At 48.1% G+C, this 18,199-nt stretch overlaps 1 protein-coding gene across 1 annotated transcript; it reads left to right on the top strand.

Annotated features, from left to right (window-relative positions):
• The first annotated feature begins 3,548 nt into the window (after positions 1 to 3,548).
• Positions 3,549 to 17,991, top strand: LOC127037035 (NTPase KAP family P-loop domain-containing protein 1-like). The gene is made up of 4 exons (XM_050928450.1): positions 3,549 to 4,316; positions 13,130 to 13,261; positions 13,428 to 15,217; positions 16,493 to 17,991. Exons 1-4 carry the CDS (start codon positions 4,298 to 4,300, stop codon positions 16,817 to 16,819), a joined length of 2,268 nt encoding a protein of 755 aa, XP_050784407.1. The 5' UTR covers positions 3,549 to 4,297; the 3' UTR covers positions 16,820 to 17,991.
• Positions 17,992 to 18,199: the final 208 nt, after the last annotated feature.

Below are 18,199 nucleotides of genomic sequence, written 5' to 3'. Positions count from 1 at the left end.
AGTCGGAGATAGATTTCAAGGAAATTGCTTTTCTGCACTGTCTTTTAAATACTGTAAAATGGGGGTAGCTGAAACTATGCTCCCCTTTCTCGCTTACGTGTAATCCGGCCCCGGTTTGAATTAACCCTTGGCAATCCTCTAGCAAGCAACCCAGGAAGAATCAGACAGATGGATCAGATTAATAAGGCAGCTCTCACGCCTCTCGCCAGTCCCAAAGTGTGTGGGGGGGGGGCGGGGGCGGGAATGGTATATGCTGCTTGCGCTTATAAAGGTGGGAGAAATTTCTGAGCTCGAGGCTACAGGCAGGGAGGGTTCATTCATCTGCTCTTCCAGGCTCCACAACTGCAGCTGAAAGGCAATGCTTCCCTGGCTTGAAACTGATCGGTTGGCAGGTTTAGCTGCCTCTAAGCTAGCTGAGTACACAGAACAGGTAAATAAACCCGATGGCCAGTTTAGATCAGGTGCCTGCATTTATCCAGCTCAAGCAGGGCTGGGGTTTGATTGGGGCGGTGTGTGGTAACCCCACCTCTCTGGGTTTCGGTTCCTGGCTCTGCCACAGGCTCGCCTCCTGACTTTGGGGAAGTCACATTGCTCCCTGCCTCAGTTTCCCTATCTGTAAAACAAGGGAAACCACCTCCTTCTATTAGGGAGTTACAAATTTATTTGGGCATATTTGGGCTAGAACCCACTTCATCACCTGTATGAAGTAAAATTGGGGAAATTTAAGTTTAGGTTTTGTAATGGTTGGGTCATTATGAAACCTAAACTTAATTTCCCCAATACTAATTTCCCCCTACTGTTACTCACATCTTCTTGTCAACTGTCTGTAATGGGCCACTCTCTTGCCACTTCAAAAGTTATTTCTCCTCCCTTGGTACCCTGCTGTTAATTGATTTATCTTGTTAGACTGACTTAACACTTGGTAAAGCAACCCCCACCCTTTCATGTAGCTGTCCCTGCTCCTGCATCTTTTACTTCATCCATCTGATGAAGTGGGTTCTAGCCCACGAAAGCTTATGCCCAAATAAATTTGTGAGTCTCTAAGGTGCCACAGGGACTCCTTGGGTTTTTTTTGCTGATACAGACTAACACGGCTACCACTGAAGCCTGCTAAAGATTTGTGAGCCTTGATCACTAGCTCACAACATTGGAGGGTCATTATTTAAATGTACTTCTGGGAACAGATGTAAGGGAACCATTGGGTCAATGTGCTAGAACAATTCCTATGGCCAGTCTAGCAGCCTCTCTCTGACAGCTTCAGAAGAAGGTGCAAGGAGCCTCTACTAAACCTGCCTCTAGGGAAAGGATCTTCCCAATGCCCCATGGCTGGGGCCTGTTGTAGAGGTTCCATAGCTGTAGCAGTGGAATGGTCTTCCCAAGGGAAAGGAGAGGGAATGCCATTGCTTGCGATGTTTACGCTAGACTGGTCAAAACCCTGAGGACTAGAAGAGAGCAGAATCATTCTGCGCTGAGACCTGGGGTCTAGCTATGGGCTCGTCTACACTACAGGGCCTTGGCCGATATAACTCTGCCGGCAGCACCCCCTACTGGAGACTGCTGCCAGAAGGTGCTCTGCCAGCATAACGGACTACACGAGCTGAGCCAACAGAAGCTTTCCTCTGTCTGCAGAGTTGCCGCTACCCTGGAGGTTTTGCCAGCATCGCTATGTCAGCTGGATGTGTGGGGGTTTTTCACACTCCCTAGCCAACAAAGCTATGCTGGCAAAACTTTGCAATGTAGACTAAGCCCATGGTAACCGAGGCGGGTTTGTCCCCGCGGTCTGGATCAGCCTGTCCTGGCAATGCATTGGAACTGCTGGCTGAGAAACAAGGCTCTAACGGAGAGATGGGGATGGTGTAGGAAGCAAATCCAAATGTTTTGAGGGGTGGGATTCTGGATGGGAGGGATGACCTATACCCCCGCCTGCCGCAGTCTGCCGGGGCTCTTCCAGGCTCTAAGCACAGACAGCTCTGGAGATCTGAGTGCGCTGCTCGAAACCTGGTCGTGAGCATAAAAGGACCCGGGCAGCCTCTGTTCTGCTATCTCGGAAGGAAGGGGACAAAGTTCAGAGAGTAGGTGCCAAGCTGGGCTGGAGTCTTTGAGCTCAGCTGTTGCTTTGCCCTTCCTTGAAGGCTGTGCTACAGGTGAGTGGTGTTTTCAGCTCTGCTCTGGGGTATTTCTCATGGGTTCTGTGTCCTGATCTGAGAGAGATTTTGTGTATGTTTGGGGAGAGGAGGGGGTCATTAACATGCCATAAGCTTTATAGCTTCTTCTACACAGGCTAGCCCCAACCTCTAGATCATCTGTTTCCAAGCTCTGTGGCTATCTTAGAGGCCAGCAGTATGGACTAGTGGATCAAATATGAGGTTGGATATAAGAACTCCTGGCTCTAGTCTCCTGTGACCTGATGAATAAGGCACAGGGTTGCATGTCAGGTCTCCTCAGTTCCCAATTCTGCACTCGCCCACTGTGTGACCTTGGTGAAGTCTTTTCAGGTCTCCCGTTCCCTGTCTGTAAAAGGCAGGCAAGAGAGATTTAACTGCCTGGGGCAAGTGCTTTGAGACTCGCATGAGTTTGTTTAGACCATAAGCGTGTAGGGACATGGGCTGTGTAAAAGCCTGAACAAACTGCTAGTGCTTGATAAATGTTGATTCATAGCGTGCATGAGGCAGTGAATAGCCAAGAGCCAGAGAAATTAAGATGCAAAGGAGGTTTTGTGGTGTCTGCAGCTGGGGATTGAAATGAAATGAAGAGTTGATGAGACCCAAGGAAGCTGTTCCAGACAGTAGGAGATGCTGGTGAGGACGCTGAGTTCGGCTGGCTGGAGCAATTCCATGGAACATTCCCGACTGGATCCTGAAGGCAATTGGGAGCTGGGGAGGTGTGTCTGGATTGGAGCTGATGTAGTCAGAGAGTGGCAGCGGGGACTCAGGATAGCCACTGGGACGGGATGCACAATAGCTCAAGCAAGACGAGTTGAAAATGCAGGCGATTTTATTAGTGGCTGGTCAGCTCGATGCAGATTCCACCAGTCAAGATGTTTTTGGGACTCATGTTAGTTTCATCTAATTTTGATGCAAAGTTATGAAAGCGCTTTGATCATTTCAGCATTATTATAATACATTGAGATGAAGCACTTTGGGCTTATAAATTATACTATAAATCAAAGTGCTTTATTTCAACCCATATCATATATGAACCATTATTCAATGGTAAATATTTTATTCAATGTGATATTTTTTTCAAAATTTTTAAAAGCGCTGTTCTGACTTCTTTTAAATATTATATTACAAGTAGAAATTAAGCACTTTGGGCACATATGTAAGCTGAAGGGCTTCATCTCAACATATACCCTATAGGAAACATTATTAAATATTACAGAATATATTCTATTTGAAATGAAAAATAATCAACGCGCTTTGGTTTGACTTTGAAAGCCCTTTGGGCTTGTACATGATAAGAAATTGAAGCGTTTTGTTTCAACATATATATGGAGCGTTATGAAATGTGATATTCCAAGTGAACCGCTTTGATCAAGTTGTTCCAAAACCATTTTTTGCAAATTTCGTTCTGCAGGAAATCTCACAATTTCATCTTTTTCTTGCAATTTGGGATGAAAGGAAATGGAGTGGAAATTCTGAGTTATGAGCAGCTCACGGGCTGGTGAAGCTGTGATGGAGGTGGGCAGCAGAGAAGGGGTGACAAAGGCCGGGAATAGCTCAGCTTTGAGGACAGCCCTGAGATTGTGGAGGCAGAGCTGTTCTGAGTTAGGTTGGACATTATGAAAAGCTTCCTAACTGTCAGGGTGATTAAGCACTGGAACTAATTATCTAGGGAGGTTGTAGAATCTTTGTCACTGGAGGTTTTTAAGAGCAGGTTTGACAAACACTTGTCAAGGATGGTCCAGATAATACTTGGTCCTGCCTCGGTGCAGGGCATGGACTAGATGACCTCTCAAGGTTCCTTCCAGTCCTACTTTGCTATGATTCTATGAGCTGGTGGAGCCAGGTTTTGAAACATTTTGTCCTTCTTAAGATCTGATACCTGCTAGGCTTCAGATACACTGGCTGTCTCTGCTCTCACAGCCCATCCTAGCTGGTGCTGCTGGAATAACTCAGGTCAACTTCACCTGTTTTGTCTTGGAGACGCTTCACAGCAGAACGGCCTATAAAGGCATCTTGCTGATCTTTGGATGTCTTGGTAATTCCTCTGCATTCTGTTTGTTTTTTTTTCTCCCTAGCTGGCTGATCTAGTCAAGCCTCTTCAGCCCTTGAATGCCCCAGGAATTACCAGTGTGATGGTCTCCCATGCCCAAGGTAATCAGCTGGCTAGTTATGGACAGAGTCCTTGGTTCTCAGCGCCACATTAGGCATGGAGGGTTGGGCTGCAGAAGCCAGGTCTATATGACCTGATATCTAGTAGCCAGCCCACAGCTGGTTATCAGGGAGGCAGCTGCATTGAACTGAGAATGGCTAGAAGCCACCGTGACTCATTGTGATCTGAGGTGGGGAAGTGACAGGACTTGAGACCTGCCAACATTTCCAGTCCTGCCCTGGATCCCAGAGTATCCGGCTATTTCTCCTGATATGGTTGGTGGTGGGATAGTTATTTACCTAGACCAGGGATCGGCAACCATTCAGCAGTGGTGTGCCAAGTCTTCATGTATACACTCTAATTTAAGGCTTTGCGTGCCGGTAATACATTTTAACGTTTTTTAGACAGTTTCTCTATAAGTCTATAATATATAACCAAACTACTGTTATATGTAAAGTAAACAAGGTTTTCAAAATGTTTAAGAAGCTTTATTTAAAATTAAATTAAAATGCAGCTCTTATTAGTTTAGCGTGATCCTTGCCCTTGCTTTTCCTTGCGGAGTTTTCCAATGTCCGGTGGCACGTATTTGGATACTTTAAGCTGCACACAAGCTTCTGAGTGATCAGTTGTTAACCAGATGGAACCCCAGATCAGCAGCTGAGGTGAGTGGAGCTGGCGGCTGGTAGGGCTGAGCAGGGCCGTCTAGCAGGGGGCCTGCGCTAGAACTCCAACCGGAAGCAAGGTGAGTGGGGCTGTGGCAGGGACCCCGGCTGGCAAGGGGCCAGCAGCCAGAACCCCAGAGTGGCAGCGGGCTGAGTGGGTCAGCCTGCCCAGCTCTGGGGTTTCGGCGGTGGGCTGAGCGTTTCCACCGGCTCCAGCTCTGGGGTTTCAGCTGTCGGCTCCAGCCAGCCTGGGTCTCAGCCCTCTGCCAGCCTGGGGTTCCTTCACCCAGGCCAGCAGCGGGTGCTGAGTGGGACCAGAGGTGAGACCTCAGCTGGCAAGGGGCCAGCAGCGGGAATGCCAGAGCGACGGCGGGCTGAGCGGCTCAGCCCACCCCACGTGCCATCAGAAATCGGCTCGTGTGCCACCTAGACACTAAGCTTTTTGGGACTGGGGCCGTCTTTTTGTTATGAGTATGTAAGCACCCCACACAGTGAGGCCGCCAATCCTTCATTGGCTACCTTAAGATGCTACAAATAATACAAGTAATCACGGGCAGCGCGGTTAACAATAACATAATCATTAGACTCCAGAGTTAACAGCACCACAACAAATGAGGGTCTGCTGGCTCCTCTTGAGCTACTTGTCACAGACAGACAGCACTGCATAGGGCCTGACTGGGAAGTCTCCTTTTTAGTCATGAGATCTGGACATTTTAATATGGATAAATATATATATTAGAATCATAGAATATCAGGGTTGGAAGAGACCTCAGGAGGTATCTAGTCCTATCCCCTGCTCAAAGCAGGACCAATACCAACTAAATCATCCCAGCCAGGGCTTTGTCAAGCCTGACCTTAAAAACCGCTAAGGAAGGCGATTCCACCACCTCCCTAGGGAACCCATTCCAGTGCCTCACCACCCTCCTAGTGAAATAGTGTTTCCTAATATCCAACCTAGACCTTCCCCACGGCAACTTGAGACCATTGCTCCTTGTTGTATCATCTGCCACCACTGAGAACAGCCTAGATCCATCCTCTTTGGAACGCCCCTTCAGGTAGCTGAAGGCTGCTATCAAATCCCCCCTCACTCTTTCCTTCTGCAGACTAAATAACCCCAGTTGCCTCAGCTTCTCCACATAAGTCATGTGTCCCAGCCTCCTGGTCATTTTCGTTGTCCTCCGCTGGACTCTGTCCAATTTGTCCACATCCTTCTGTAGTGGGGGTCCAAAACTGGACGCAATACTCAGGTGTGGCCTCACCAATGTCGAATAGAGGGGAATGATCCCATCCCTCGATCTGCTGGCAGTGCTCTTGCTAATGTAGCCCAATATGCCATTGGCCTTCTTGGCAACAAGGGCACACTGCTGACCCATATCCAGCTTCTCATCCACTGTAATCCCCTGAGCAGGATTCTTCCGTCTTAAATGCAGAACTCTGCCCTTGTCCTTGTTGAACCTCATCAGATTTCATTTGGCCCAATCTTCCAATTTGTCTGGGTCACTCTGGACCCTATCCCTGCCCTCCAGCTAATTTACGTCTCCCCCTAGTTTAGTGTCATCTGCAGACTTGCTGAGGGTGCAATCCATCCCATCATCCAGATCATTAATAAAGGTGTTGAACAAAACAGGCCCCAGGACTGACCCCGGGGCACTCCCCTTGATACTGGCTGTCAACTAGAGATGGAGTCGTTGATCACTACCCGTTGAGCCCGACAATCTAGCCAGTTTTCTATCCATCTTATAGTCCATTCATCCAGTCTATTCTTGCCAGCAAGTTAAAAAAGTATGCTGTGGGAGACGGTATCAAAAGCTTTGCTAAAGTCAAGATATCACATCCACTGCTTTCCCCATATCCACTAGGGTGACCAGAGGTCCCAATTTTATAGGGACAGTCCCGTTTTTGGGTCTTTTTCTTATATAGGCTCCTATTACCCCCCACCCACTGTCCCAATTTTTCACACTTGCTGTCTGGTCATCCTAATAGCCACAGAGCCAGTTATCTCATCATAGAAGGCAATCAGGTTGGTCAGGCATGACTTGCCCTTGTTGAATCCATGTTGACTGTTCTTGATCACCTTCCTCTCCTTTAAGTGCTTCAAAATGGATTCCTTGAGGACCTGCCCCATGATTTTGCTGGGGACTGAAGTGAGGCTGACTAGTCTGTCGTTCCCCAGGTTCTCTTTCTTCCCTTTTTAAAATATGGGAACTGTATTTGCCTTTTTCCAATCATCTGGGAATTCCCCCGACTGCCATGAATTTTCAAAGATAATGGCCAATGCATCTGCAACCACATCAGCCAACTCCCTCAGCACCCTTGGATGCATTAGATCTGGCCCCATGGACTTGTGCATGTCCAGCTTTTCTAAATGGTCCTTAACCTGTTCTTTCACCACTGACGGCTGCTCACCTCTCCCCCGTGCTGTGTTGCCCAGTGCATCAATCTGGGAACTGACCTTGCCTGTGAAGACCGAGGCAAAAAAAGCATTGAGTACTTCAGCTTTTCCACACCACCTGTCACTATGTTGCCTCCCCCATTCAATATTTAAAGCAAAGGTTAGCATCTGTAGAAATGGGTGATTTCAGCAAGGAAGCAAGGCACGGAGAGAGCCATCTATAGAGGGTTACTGATCTGCCTTCAGATGTCAGGGACTGCATCATTGGGTTATTATGGGCCTTGCCGTCAGACAGCAGGAGACTCTGGATTGAGGCAGAGCAACAGGCTACGGGGCAGCAAGTGGGTGAAGGCTGCTTGCCTGCCTTGGGGAAGGGAGAGACCGGATTTTGTCCTGGGAGAGCAGCAGCTGGGAGCAACCATCTGCCTGGGGGGGAGCCCCAATAACCTGCAGGAATAGGGCCCAGTTTCTTGTTCCAGCCCCTCCGTTAGGCGCGGTTGTGGTTGGCACAGTTTTGAAAGCAGAGTTACGCTGGCCCTGTAACCCTGAAGCCGAGTGACTCTGCCTGCTGGTGCTTATCACTCCCTGACCTCTTGCTGTTTAACTGGCTTGTTTAACCAAGGAGGGAAGGAAAGGGGGAACCTTTGGCCATAGGAAGGTTGCGTGCAAATGGAGAGAAAAGGATGGATAAAGAAGGGCTGAGCATGTGGTGTTGCCTTTATTTAAATACATGCCCAAAGATGCCCTGAAAAGCTGGGAGTATCATTGGGTGCCTGGCCTGAAGGAGGTGGCTAAACAGCTCGGCAGCTGCAGTTTTAGACACTTGTTATTCCTGGGCTCCTGGTAATGTGTGTAGACGGCTCCCATTCAGTGGGATTTCTGCCAGGAGGATGACCACAAATAGCGGCTTTTATTCCCCATGTCACTTTCCCAGGCATCTGACTTTTGTGGCTGAGATCAAGAGCTGAATGCAATTTAAAGAGGAACTGGATGATTTATCTGGCTAGCCAGAGTCAGAATAGTTAATAATAATTCCTAGCTCAGGGGTTCTCAAATTGGGGGTTGGGACCCCTCAGGGGGTTGTGAGGTTATTACATGGGGGGTCACGAATTGTCAACCTCCACCCAAAACCCCGCTTTGCCTCCAGCATTTATAATGGTGTTAAATATATAAAAAAAGTGTTTTTAATTTATGGGGGGGGGGGTCGCACTCAGAGGCTTGCTGTGTGAAAGGGGTCACCAGTAAAAAATTTTGAGAGCCACTGCCATAGCTATTATTTGTAGATCTCAAAGTACTTTAAAAAGGAGAATCTGTATCTCTATTCCCATTTTACAGATGGGGAAACTGAGGTAGACTCACCAACGGTCACCCTGTGGGAGAGACAGGAATATAACCTAGCTTTCCTGAGACCAAGCTCAGTGCTCTGTTCACTAGGCCACATCCAATACTGCCACAAATGTTAGAAAGGATATTAAATCTCCTGTTTCAAGGTTTTAAACTAATCTGTTAGAGACCAGCATAAGACCTCATGGGAGGCAGATTAAGAACATCAGAATGGCCATACAGGGTCAGATCAATGGTTCATCTAGCTCAGTATCCTGTCTTCCAACAGTGGCTGACGCCAGATGCTTCAGAGGGAATAACCAGACCAGGGTAATTATCAAGTGATCCATCCCCTGTTGTCCAGGCCCAGCTTCTGGGAGTTGGAGGCTTTGGGACACTCAGAGCATGGAGTTATGTCCCTGACCATCTTGGCTAATAGCCATTGATGGACCTGTTCTCCAGGAACTTATCTCATTCTTTTTGACCCCAGTTACACTTTTGGCCTTCACAATGTCCCCAGGCAATGAGTTCCACAGGTTGACGGTGGGTTGGGTGAAGACATACTTTCTTATGTTTGTTTTAAACCTCCTTAAGCCAGTTTTCACTGGGTAGATGGTCATGTTTTAAGATACTCTGAAAACTATTGGTTTCCAAGACATCTCATGAAGCTCAGCTGCCTCTCAGGGTCTGTCTACATTGCAGTGGGGAGGTGTGATTGCAGCCTGTTTAGACGCAGCTGCCCTATATCAAAGCTAGTGTAATTACAGCAGGGAAGTCGCAGCACAGATTCCAAGGCCAGAAGGGACCACTCTGATCATCTAGTCTGGCCACCTGCGTAACACAGGGCCAGAGACCTGCCCCCAAATAGTTCCTAGAGCAGATCTTCTAGAAAAACATCTAATGCTGATTTAAAAGTTGTCAGTGATGGAGAATCTACCATGACCCTTACTAAATTGTTGCAATGGTTAATTACTCTTACCATTAAAAATTTATGTCTTTTTTTCAGTCTGAATTTGTCTAGACTCAACCTCCAGTCATTGGATCATGTTAGACCTTTGTCTGTTAGACTGAAGAGCCTATTATGAAATGTTTGTTCACCATGAAGGTACTGATAGACTGGAATCAAGTCACCCCTTCCTCTTCTCTTTGTTAAGCTAAATAGTGAGAGACTCAAGGAGCTCGATCTATTGGCCAGGTTTTCTAACCTTTTAAGGCCTAAGCCTACATTCTCGTGGCACTTCTCTGAGCCCTCTCCAATTTATCAACATCCTTCTTGAATTGTGGGCACCAGAACTGGACACAGGAGTCCAGCAGCGGTCGCACCAGTGCCAAATATAGAGATAAAACGACGTCTTTACTCCTGTTCATGACTCTCCTGTTTATACATCCCAGGATCACATTTAGCCACAGTGCTGCCCTGAGAGCTCATGTTCAGCTGATTATTCACCACGACTCCTAAATCTTTTTCAGCATCACTGCCTCCCAGGAGAGAGTCCCCCACCCTGTAAGTATGGCCCACAGTAGCGTGGGAAGTGGCACAAGCTAGACCTGGGACCTTTTCAGGCCAGGGCAAAGGAACATCTGAGCCTTTCTTTTCTCTGTCTATCCCTCTGCATAACAGAGCGGTGAGCAAGAGTGCTGGGTGCTTTGCTAACTCCGCTTGGCTTAATACTAGCTGAAGCAACGTGGAAAGGTACACTTATGGGCTCCTAGTGTTGTTAAGTGCTGTAAGCTGAAATGTCGTTGCCTCAGTAATGTTGCTCAGTGCTTCTGTCCTTGGAGCGCTGGTGTTATCAGTACTTGTCATAACATTTTTCCCAGATGTGGACCTTAGCGTACAAAATATGGGTGTTAGCATGAAAACCTCCAAGCTTAGTTACCAGCTTGGACCTGGTAAAGCTGCCACCAGCCAGGAATCTATACAGTGCCTGGTGCACTGTGGTCTCCCCAAAACGTTCCCTGGGGGACCCCCAGACTCAGATTCCTTGAGTCTCACAACAAAGGGGAATAAACCATTTCCCTTCCCCCCTCCCGGTGTTCCCTCCCTGGGTTCCTGGAGAGATATACAGAAGCAAGCTCCGTGAATCTAAACAGAGGGACTCCACCCTCCCTGTTTCCAGTCCTGGAATCACAAGTACTTCCCCCCTCACCCAGAGGGTATGCAAAGTCAGGTTAGTAAATCTAACACAAAGAGATTTCGCCCCCAACTTCTTCCTCCCACCAATTCCCTGGTGAGCTGCAGACTCAATTCCCTGGAGTCCCCACTAAAGAAAAAACTCCGACAAGTCTTAAAAAGAAGGCTTTATATAAAAAAGAAAGAAAAGGACATAAAAATGGTCTCTCTGTATTAAGGTGACAAATACAGGGTCATTTGCTTAAAAGAAAAAAAATGAATAAACAGCCTTATCCAAAAAGAATACAATTTAACACATTCCAGCAACTATACACATGTAAATACAAAAGAAAACAATATAAACCTTATTGTCTTACTATCTTTGTACTTACAACTTGGAAACAGAAGATTAGAAAGCTGGAGATAGAAAAATCACTCTCATAGCCGAGAGGGTACAGACACTAGACAAAGGACAAAGAACTCACACCCAAACTTCACTCCACCCAAATTTGAAAAAGTCTTGTTTCCTGATTGGTCCTCTGGTCAGGTGTTTCAGGTTACTGGTGTTACCCCTTTACAGGTAAAAGAACATTAACCCTTAGTTATCTGTTTATGACAGTACTAATAGCAGAAAACGCAGCCTGCTAATTCAGCAGACCTCGATGTTACTCATAAAGAAAGACCACAGGCATGGGTCTGGTGACAAAGGCCCTCGGCCAGGTTATTGGTCCGAAGGCACAGTCCTAGCGCCCTGGCTCTGTGGTTAAATGTACACTAACCCATGAGTGCTCCGTGGCAAGGAGCGGCTCAATCAGCAGTGGAAGTTTCTGCTACCCCCTAGACAACACAGAGGGTTAAGGCCAGGTACCCCGATATTTATAGCCTGAAACAAACAACTTGTGTACCACCTTATGTGTTTTATGGTGTGTGTTACCTCCCCTTGTTCCTAATATCTTGAACAAAAAAATTCTTTTCGTCATTTTGTCAAAGCATCATATCTTGTACTAGATTGGGATGTATCTGTATTTGCTGCTATATACGTAAATATCCAGAGCCTAGTGCACAAGCAACAACTTTGCCAAGTTCATGTACTGGACAGAGAACTTGTAAGCATCTGTTGTACTACATGGCCTGACTTTGGTTCATAGCCTCTGGTTCATAGTCCAGTCAATTCATCATTTAACCAGCTGCGTCCTTAGCTACAGTTTAGCAACTACAGCTCAACCTGAAAACACTAGCTATTATCTAATGGCCGTGCAGCATGGGCAGGCAACAGCACCACCTGCTGTCCCACAAGAAAACAACATGCAACAGCCAAATTGCATCTAAGGATTGCCTCTGAGGAAATTTTCCAAGGCAGAGATGGGCGCTAATCTCCCCCTAAAACTTCAATAGGAAAATGGTGCCTTCAGGATGCCTGGTGTTCTGCAACAGGTGCTTCCATGAATGTGTTATTTTCTCATTAGGTCTCTTTCCACTATTTGCATAAATCCCATTGGAGTTAGGTTGCTTTCTTCCCGACATAGCAGGGTGCAAGTTTATTAATAAAATAATTACTTTGTTGCTTCTGGTGGCCACACTAGGGTCTCTTTGCATATCCCTCCATTTCCCCTCTGAGTGACATCCTCCCATCCCCCACTATTTCAGGACTTCCTGAAACTCCCCCATCAATCCCCCAATCCCAAGGGCTCTGTGTTTCCCATGTCCCTCTCCTCCATACCATTGTCCCTCATATCCCACACACACCAGGGGTTTCATAGATTCCCAGGCCAGAAGGGACCATTGTGATCTTCTAGTCTGACCTCCTGCATAGCACAAGCTGGAGAATGGCCCCAACACAATTCCCAGAGCAGATCTTTTAGACAAACATCCAGTCTTGATTTAAAAATTGTCCATGGATTGAGAATCCACCATCAACCTTGGTCAATTGTTCCAGTGGCAAACTACTCTCCCTGTTAAAAATTTACTCCTTATTTCCAGGTTTCTGTGTAGTTTCCCCCACTACAGCTACATTAGTATGGGAGGCAGGTGGGCTAGCTGCCCCAAGAACATATCTAGGAGGGTTTCAGATGGGATCATACATGTGGCAGCTAGAGACTGCTATTTTATCTCCAGAGCTGGAGATCCCACCTCCAGCTCCAGCATAGACATGCCCTAAGTTGCTCTCTTGATGGGAATCTCAATGCAGAAGCCAGGAACATGATGGGTCTTGGACCTTTGCCAAGTATTAAAAGCTCACAAGGAAAAGAACAGGAGTAATCAAGCATCCACCACTGATGCTTTCGATGAGGCTGATCTTCATGTTTTCCCTTGTCCCTGTTGCAGAATTCCAGACCAAAGAAGACGTCTACTGCTTCGCCTTAGCAAAGGCCCTGTATAGTGTACCCACACCAGTGACTGTTGGGTTTTATGCACCATGGGGACACTGCAAAAACCTGCTTTTACAGAAAATCCAGCGTGAGTATGGCCCTGGGGAACATAAGGAGGGGAAGGGATGGGAATTACAACCTTCTCCCATTCTTGGATGCTCCCCAGGAGGGATGGATTGTCAATCTGGAAGATACTCGAGGGGGAAAGATTTAAGGTCCAGGTGTCTAACGTACACCTTCCTCTCTTATTGCAGAGTACATGGTTAGCGAATCAACAAAGAAAGACCAGCAGGAACTTCAGCGGACGGGGAAAAAGCAGCGTGGGAGCTCTGGCCGGGATCTGCTCAAGATCCTGTTTCTCATGATCTTCTATCAGCCGGTCCTGACGGAGCAGCAGAAGCAGAGAAAGAACGTCCAGCATGTCTTCATCCATTTCAGTGCCTGGGAGTATGCAGGCAGTGACCAGCTGTGGGCAGGCCTCATCACCACACTGTGTGATGGCATCGAAAACCACTTTGGTCTCCTACCCGTGAGCCTTTACAGGGCCATAGGAAGGAAATGTGGCATCATCCAGAGACATGGGGATCAGGAATGGGTTAGCAAGAAGTACCTTTGCCTCCCCCTGTGGGCTGCTGTGATCCTTGTGACCGTGGTAGCTATTGGGGTGGGCATTCTCCTCCTAGTGGTTGGCATCCCTGTTGGGGATGCCTCGGGAGACGCAATAGCTGTTGTGGAGGGCATCGGAGCGACGGCCGTTGGCGTCTCTGCGGCCGCTGCCATTCGGATTGCCATCATGGTGGTACGAAACGTTATCGTTACCCAGAAGACCCAGCTGGAGAGACAGATGAATCGGACAGATCTCAGCGCTCAGCTGGGTTTCATGAGCAGCGTTAAAAGCGAAGTTAGGACAATCACCAGGTTCCTTCAGTTCATGGAAATCTTCCAGCGGCGGAAGCTGCAGGTGGTTCTAGAGATCACCCACTTGGACAGGTGCAGCCCTGACAAAGTGGTCGGCGTCCTGGATGCCATGAACATCCTCCTCTCGGACTATGATGCTCCTTTCATCTCCATCCTGGCTGTCGACCCGAGCATCATCGTCGACTGCGTGGAAAGCTCCATGTACATGAAGGGCATGGCCAACAACGGCTATGAGTTCTTAGACCGCATAATCACCCTGCCCTTCTCTGTCCCTCGGATGGACTGTAACACCAAGTTGAGACTGATCAGGGACATCACCGAGCGCCGGAAGCAGCAAGAGAGAGACCTGGAGGAGGAGGTAGGCTTCCAGCAGGATCGCAAGATGGAAGCTAACTCCAACTTTCTCTCAGGCCCTTGCTGCAATTCTGCCAACCACAATGCAGAGAATCCAGGTGCAGATGACAACCAGATACCTCTCGTAGTCAGAAACCTCAGAACCCAGGAACCAGGACCCGGTGGCTATGGGAAGGGTATCAGAGCCAAAGACCTCATTCAAGAAGCTTTTGACTACCTCCTGGATGACTCCTTGAAGGAATACATGACAGACAACGTGGTGCAGATGCGGCGGATCGTGAACACCATCACCATCACCATCAGGCTCCTGGCAAGTAACGTCCCCAAGGACGAGGTATGTCCAAAGAAAGTGGTGGACTGGGTGCTCCTTGCCAACCAGTGGCCATGCCGTCTGAGCTGGGTCTTGCAGTGCATCGAGGATGAGGAGCAGAGGAGCAGCTTGGGCAGCTGCCAAGGAAGCCCATTCCCCCACGACATGTTCCTATGGGAGGTCTATGAGAAGTACATGGAAGAGCTGGACATGCTTAAAGGCCAGATGGAAAAACTTCTGGAACTGGACCGGGATCCTGAGCTCTTCCATAACTTCCTGTGCGGCAGGTTTCGGGTGAAGGAGGCCATCTTCTACTTGCCCTATACGGTCAACTTAGATCTGTCCTTGAAAAGGCAGATGGAGCTGCAACGTGGCAGTCACAGCCTGAAACAGACCAAGAAGTTCAACAGGCTCACCGCGTGCACGCTGCTGGGTATGACGGTGGATGATGTCTGCAGAGAGGTAGGCGACTCTCATGCTCACGCTGAGAGGGAGATGAGGGCTATAGGCACTGGGGCTGGGAAAAAACTATCCCATCTAACCGATGCATTTGCAAAAGCAAACCATAAATGTGCTGCAGAACATTTTCGTTTCAGCTTTTGCTGACGCAGGGCTGGACTCAGGGTTTAGGATTGACTATTACTCTCTTTGTAGTGTTAGGAACATAGCAGATGCTGTTCTGGATACCCTCAACACTTCAGGGGACTTTTAAAATTCATAATGACTATGCTTAACCCTTGGCAGAAGCGCTGCAACAGGGGGTGGCCAAGAGGCCAGAGCCCCATCACTTTTAAATGTGGAAGAACTGTGCACTTTTTCCCTGTGTAAGGGGTGAGCAGCAGGAGGAGGGGGCAGGGAGGAGCGAGTGGAGGACAGGGGAAGAGGTGGTGTGGGGATGGGGCCTCAGGGGAATGGGCAGTGTGAGGGCAAGGGGAGAAGGGGCAGCACAGAGGTGGCGCCTCTGGCGAAGGAGTGGTGTGGTCCCCCCGCCCCCTACTTTTAGGAAACTCTAGCCGTTCCTGACCCTTGCTACATGCTTGAAATGGCCCAGGAAATTTCTTCTTGGAACAACAACTCTGATCCTTGGAGCTCTTTCCTCTGACCCTAAAGCCCTTGGCTGGATCTCCAAGGTCCCATCAGCGGTGAGTTATATGGGCCCCATGGTGCTTGTGCTCCACCAATATTTAGGAACATGGGCCCGGCTCCAACAATGTTTGGGCTTATCCCACCCCACCCCCATTCCACCCCTTTCCCCAAGCCCCCACCCCACCTCCTTCTGGCTTCCACCCCCACCCCAGAGTGATGCCAGGAGCCGGCGGGGCGGGGCAGACTGGAAGCAGGTCGCTCTGGGCACCACCAAAAATTATACAAACCTAAAAAGCCCTCTCGCCTGCAAGCAGGACCTAGGAAACCCCCTCACTCTGAAAGTGATAGCTTGCAATTCCAACACACTCCTCAGTACACCACACTATCCCTTTCCCCTTAGTTGCCTGATCTTCTGTACTTGTCCTACCCACTTAATCACTGGTACCTCCAGTAGTATTCCAGCATACACCAGAGGGATTTTCCAGATACTGTTGATAGTCCCGCAACCTGCCGGCACGTCTTGGTTGCTAGAATCTGAATGAACTGACACAGGTTCCTCTCTGGAGCCATCACGGAATCTTCCTAAGAATGTGTTGTGAAACATTTCAAATATATGTGTGGCATTAATGGAAGCTTCCTCTTCTCTTGCAGATGGACACAGTTGGCTTTAAGGAAGAAAATGTCCAGCAGTATAAACAGAGGCTGAGGGACCATAATCTAAATGGACGTGCCCTGGTTTACAGTGACAACAATGAAATCAAAGAAGCCCTTAGCATGAGCCTTGGCGAATGGACGCTCTTTAGCATATATTTCCTTGGAGTCCTTCCCCAGACGAGTTCATCCCTGTCTGTTGCATCCTCGGTCCCATTATATGTCAGGCAGGAGGCTCAGAAGAACATGTGTGGCTTAAGAGAGAATGTGGCTAGAGGGAGCAGGCTGTCTTTGAACATCTCCAGGGAAGATCTTCGGGAGAAGTGATAAATCTTAGTGCTGTACAAAACTGGAAGCAAGATCTGGACTTTCCCCATCACTGTACCTCTCTGCACCATCAACGACACGTCACGGACAAAGCAATAAGTTGTCTACGGAACAGTTAGTGATGTGAATGGGGCATTATAGTGTATCTGAGGGATTTGGGGCACATTCATGTCAACACAGTGGATCTTTAGACACTGGATGTCACTGTAGTTTTGTCTGGTTAGTACAGCAGGAGACTAGGAATCAGAATTTCTGGGATCTATTCCTAGTGCTGCCCCCGGCTTCTTGTGGTTTTGAGCAATTGTTCCTTCTTTCTGGGTCTCCATTACCTCATCTACAAAATGGGTTTAGTGCATATTTTAGTGCATATAACACGTGCACTGTTACTTTCCTAACTGTACTGGAGCATTAAGAGCAAAACTTGCCCCTTCCACTGTGTCTCCAGGCACAGTGGAACCAGAGTGATTGCCCTGTGAAGGTGGCACCATCCAGGGAGCTCTCTCATGTCATCTATGCTATCCCTCACAGCAGAGCATGAGGAGTGAGGCCTGTGGATTCGTATTTCCACAGATCTATTGGGCTGGATTCCAATCTCTCACTATTATAAGTCAGAAGTGACAGAAGAGGACCATGCAGCCTTCTGTCTGCAAAGCACTAAGCCAGTATTAACCAGTTAATCCTCATGCACAACATCAGAGATGGGTAACTGTTTTTAATCCCCTCTTTACTTAAGAGGGGCATGGAACAAGGAGTAGAGACAGGTCCAGGGTTACATAGCAAGCCAGTGCTGGATCTGGGAATAGAACCCACGAGTCCTGGCCCTGCATTTTGGACTCATGACTCTGGCCAGGAGAAGCTTTTATACAGAGTCTCTTTTCTGCCTATAAGAGCCCTTCCAGGCCAAAATCCTGCCCCCCATGCATAGCACAAGCAGCTAAACTTGCCCTGGAGAACTCCTCTTGGGCTGACTGGTGGGGATAATTCTTGCTAAGAAGCCTTCTAACCATGGTTGGGCTGCTCTTGTAGCAAAATCATCCACATTACCTGTGACACCCCTCAACCCTGCAAAAACATGATGATGGGAGGTAATTGGTTCCACAGTGGGCCTGGCTGTCTACACAGGAAGGTAACCAGTGACTATTTTTGTGTTTAATAAATGTATGTTAACAAATGGTCCTTCCCTAATCTCTTTCCTGTGGAGGCTTTAGGAATTTAGGGCCCCACCCCAAAAGCATCTGAGCATCAGGCTTGACAGAAATCAGATTTTTTTCGTTTTATAATTTTGATAGATTATATCAGAGGTAGGCAACTTATGGCACGTGTGCCGAAGGCAGCACACAAGCTGATTTTCAGTGGTACTCACACTGCCTGGGTCCTGGC

Source organism: Gopherus flavomarginatus, chromosome 18 (assembly GCF_025201925.1).
Source record: "Gopherus flavomarginatus isolate rGopFla2 chromosome 18, rGopFla2.mat.asm, whole genome shotgun sequence".
In the NCBI taxonomy this organism is placed as follows: domain Eukaryota; kingdom Metazoa; phylum Chordata; order Testudines; family Testudinidae; genus Gopherus; species Gopherus flavomarginatus.
This window is presented reverse-complemented; position numbering and strand designations above follow the sequence as displayed.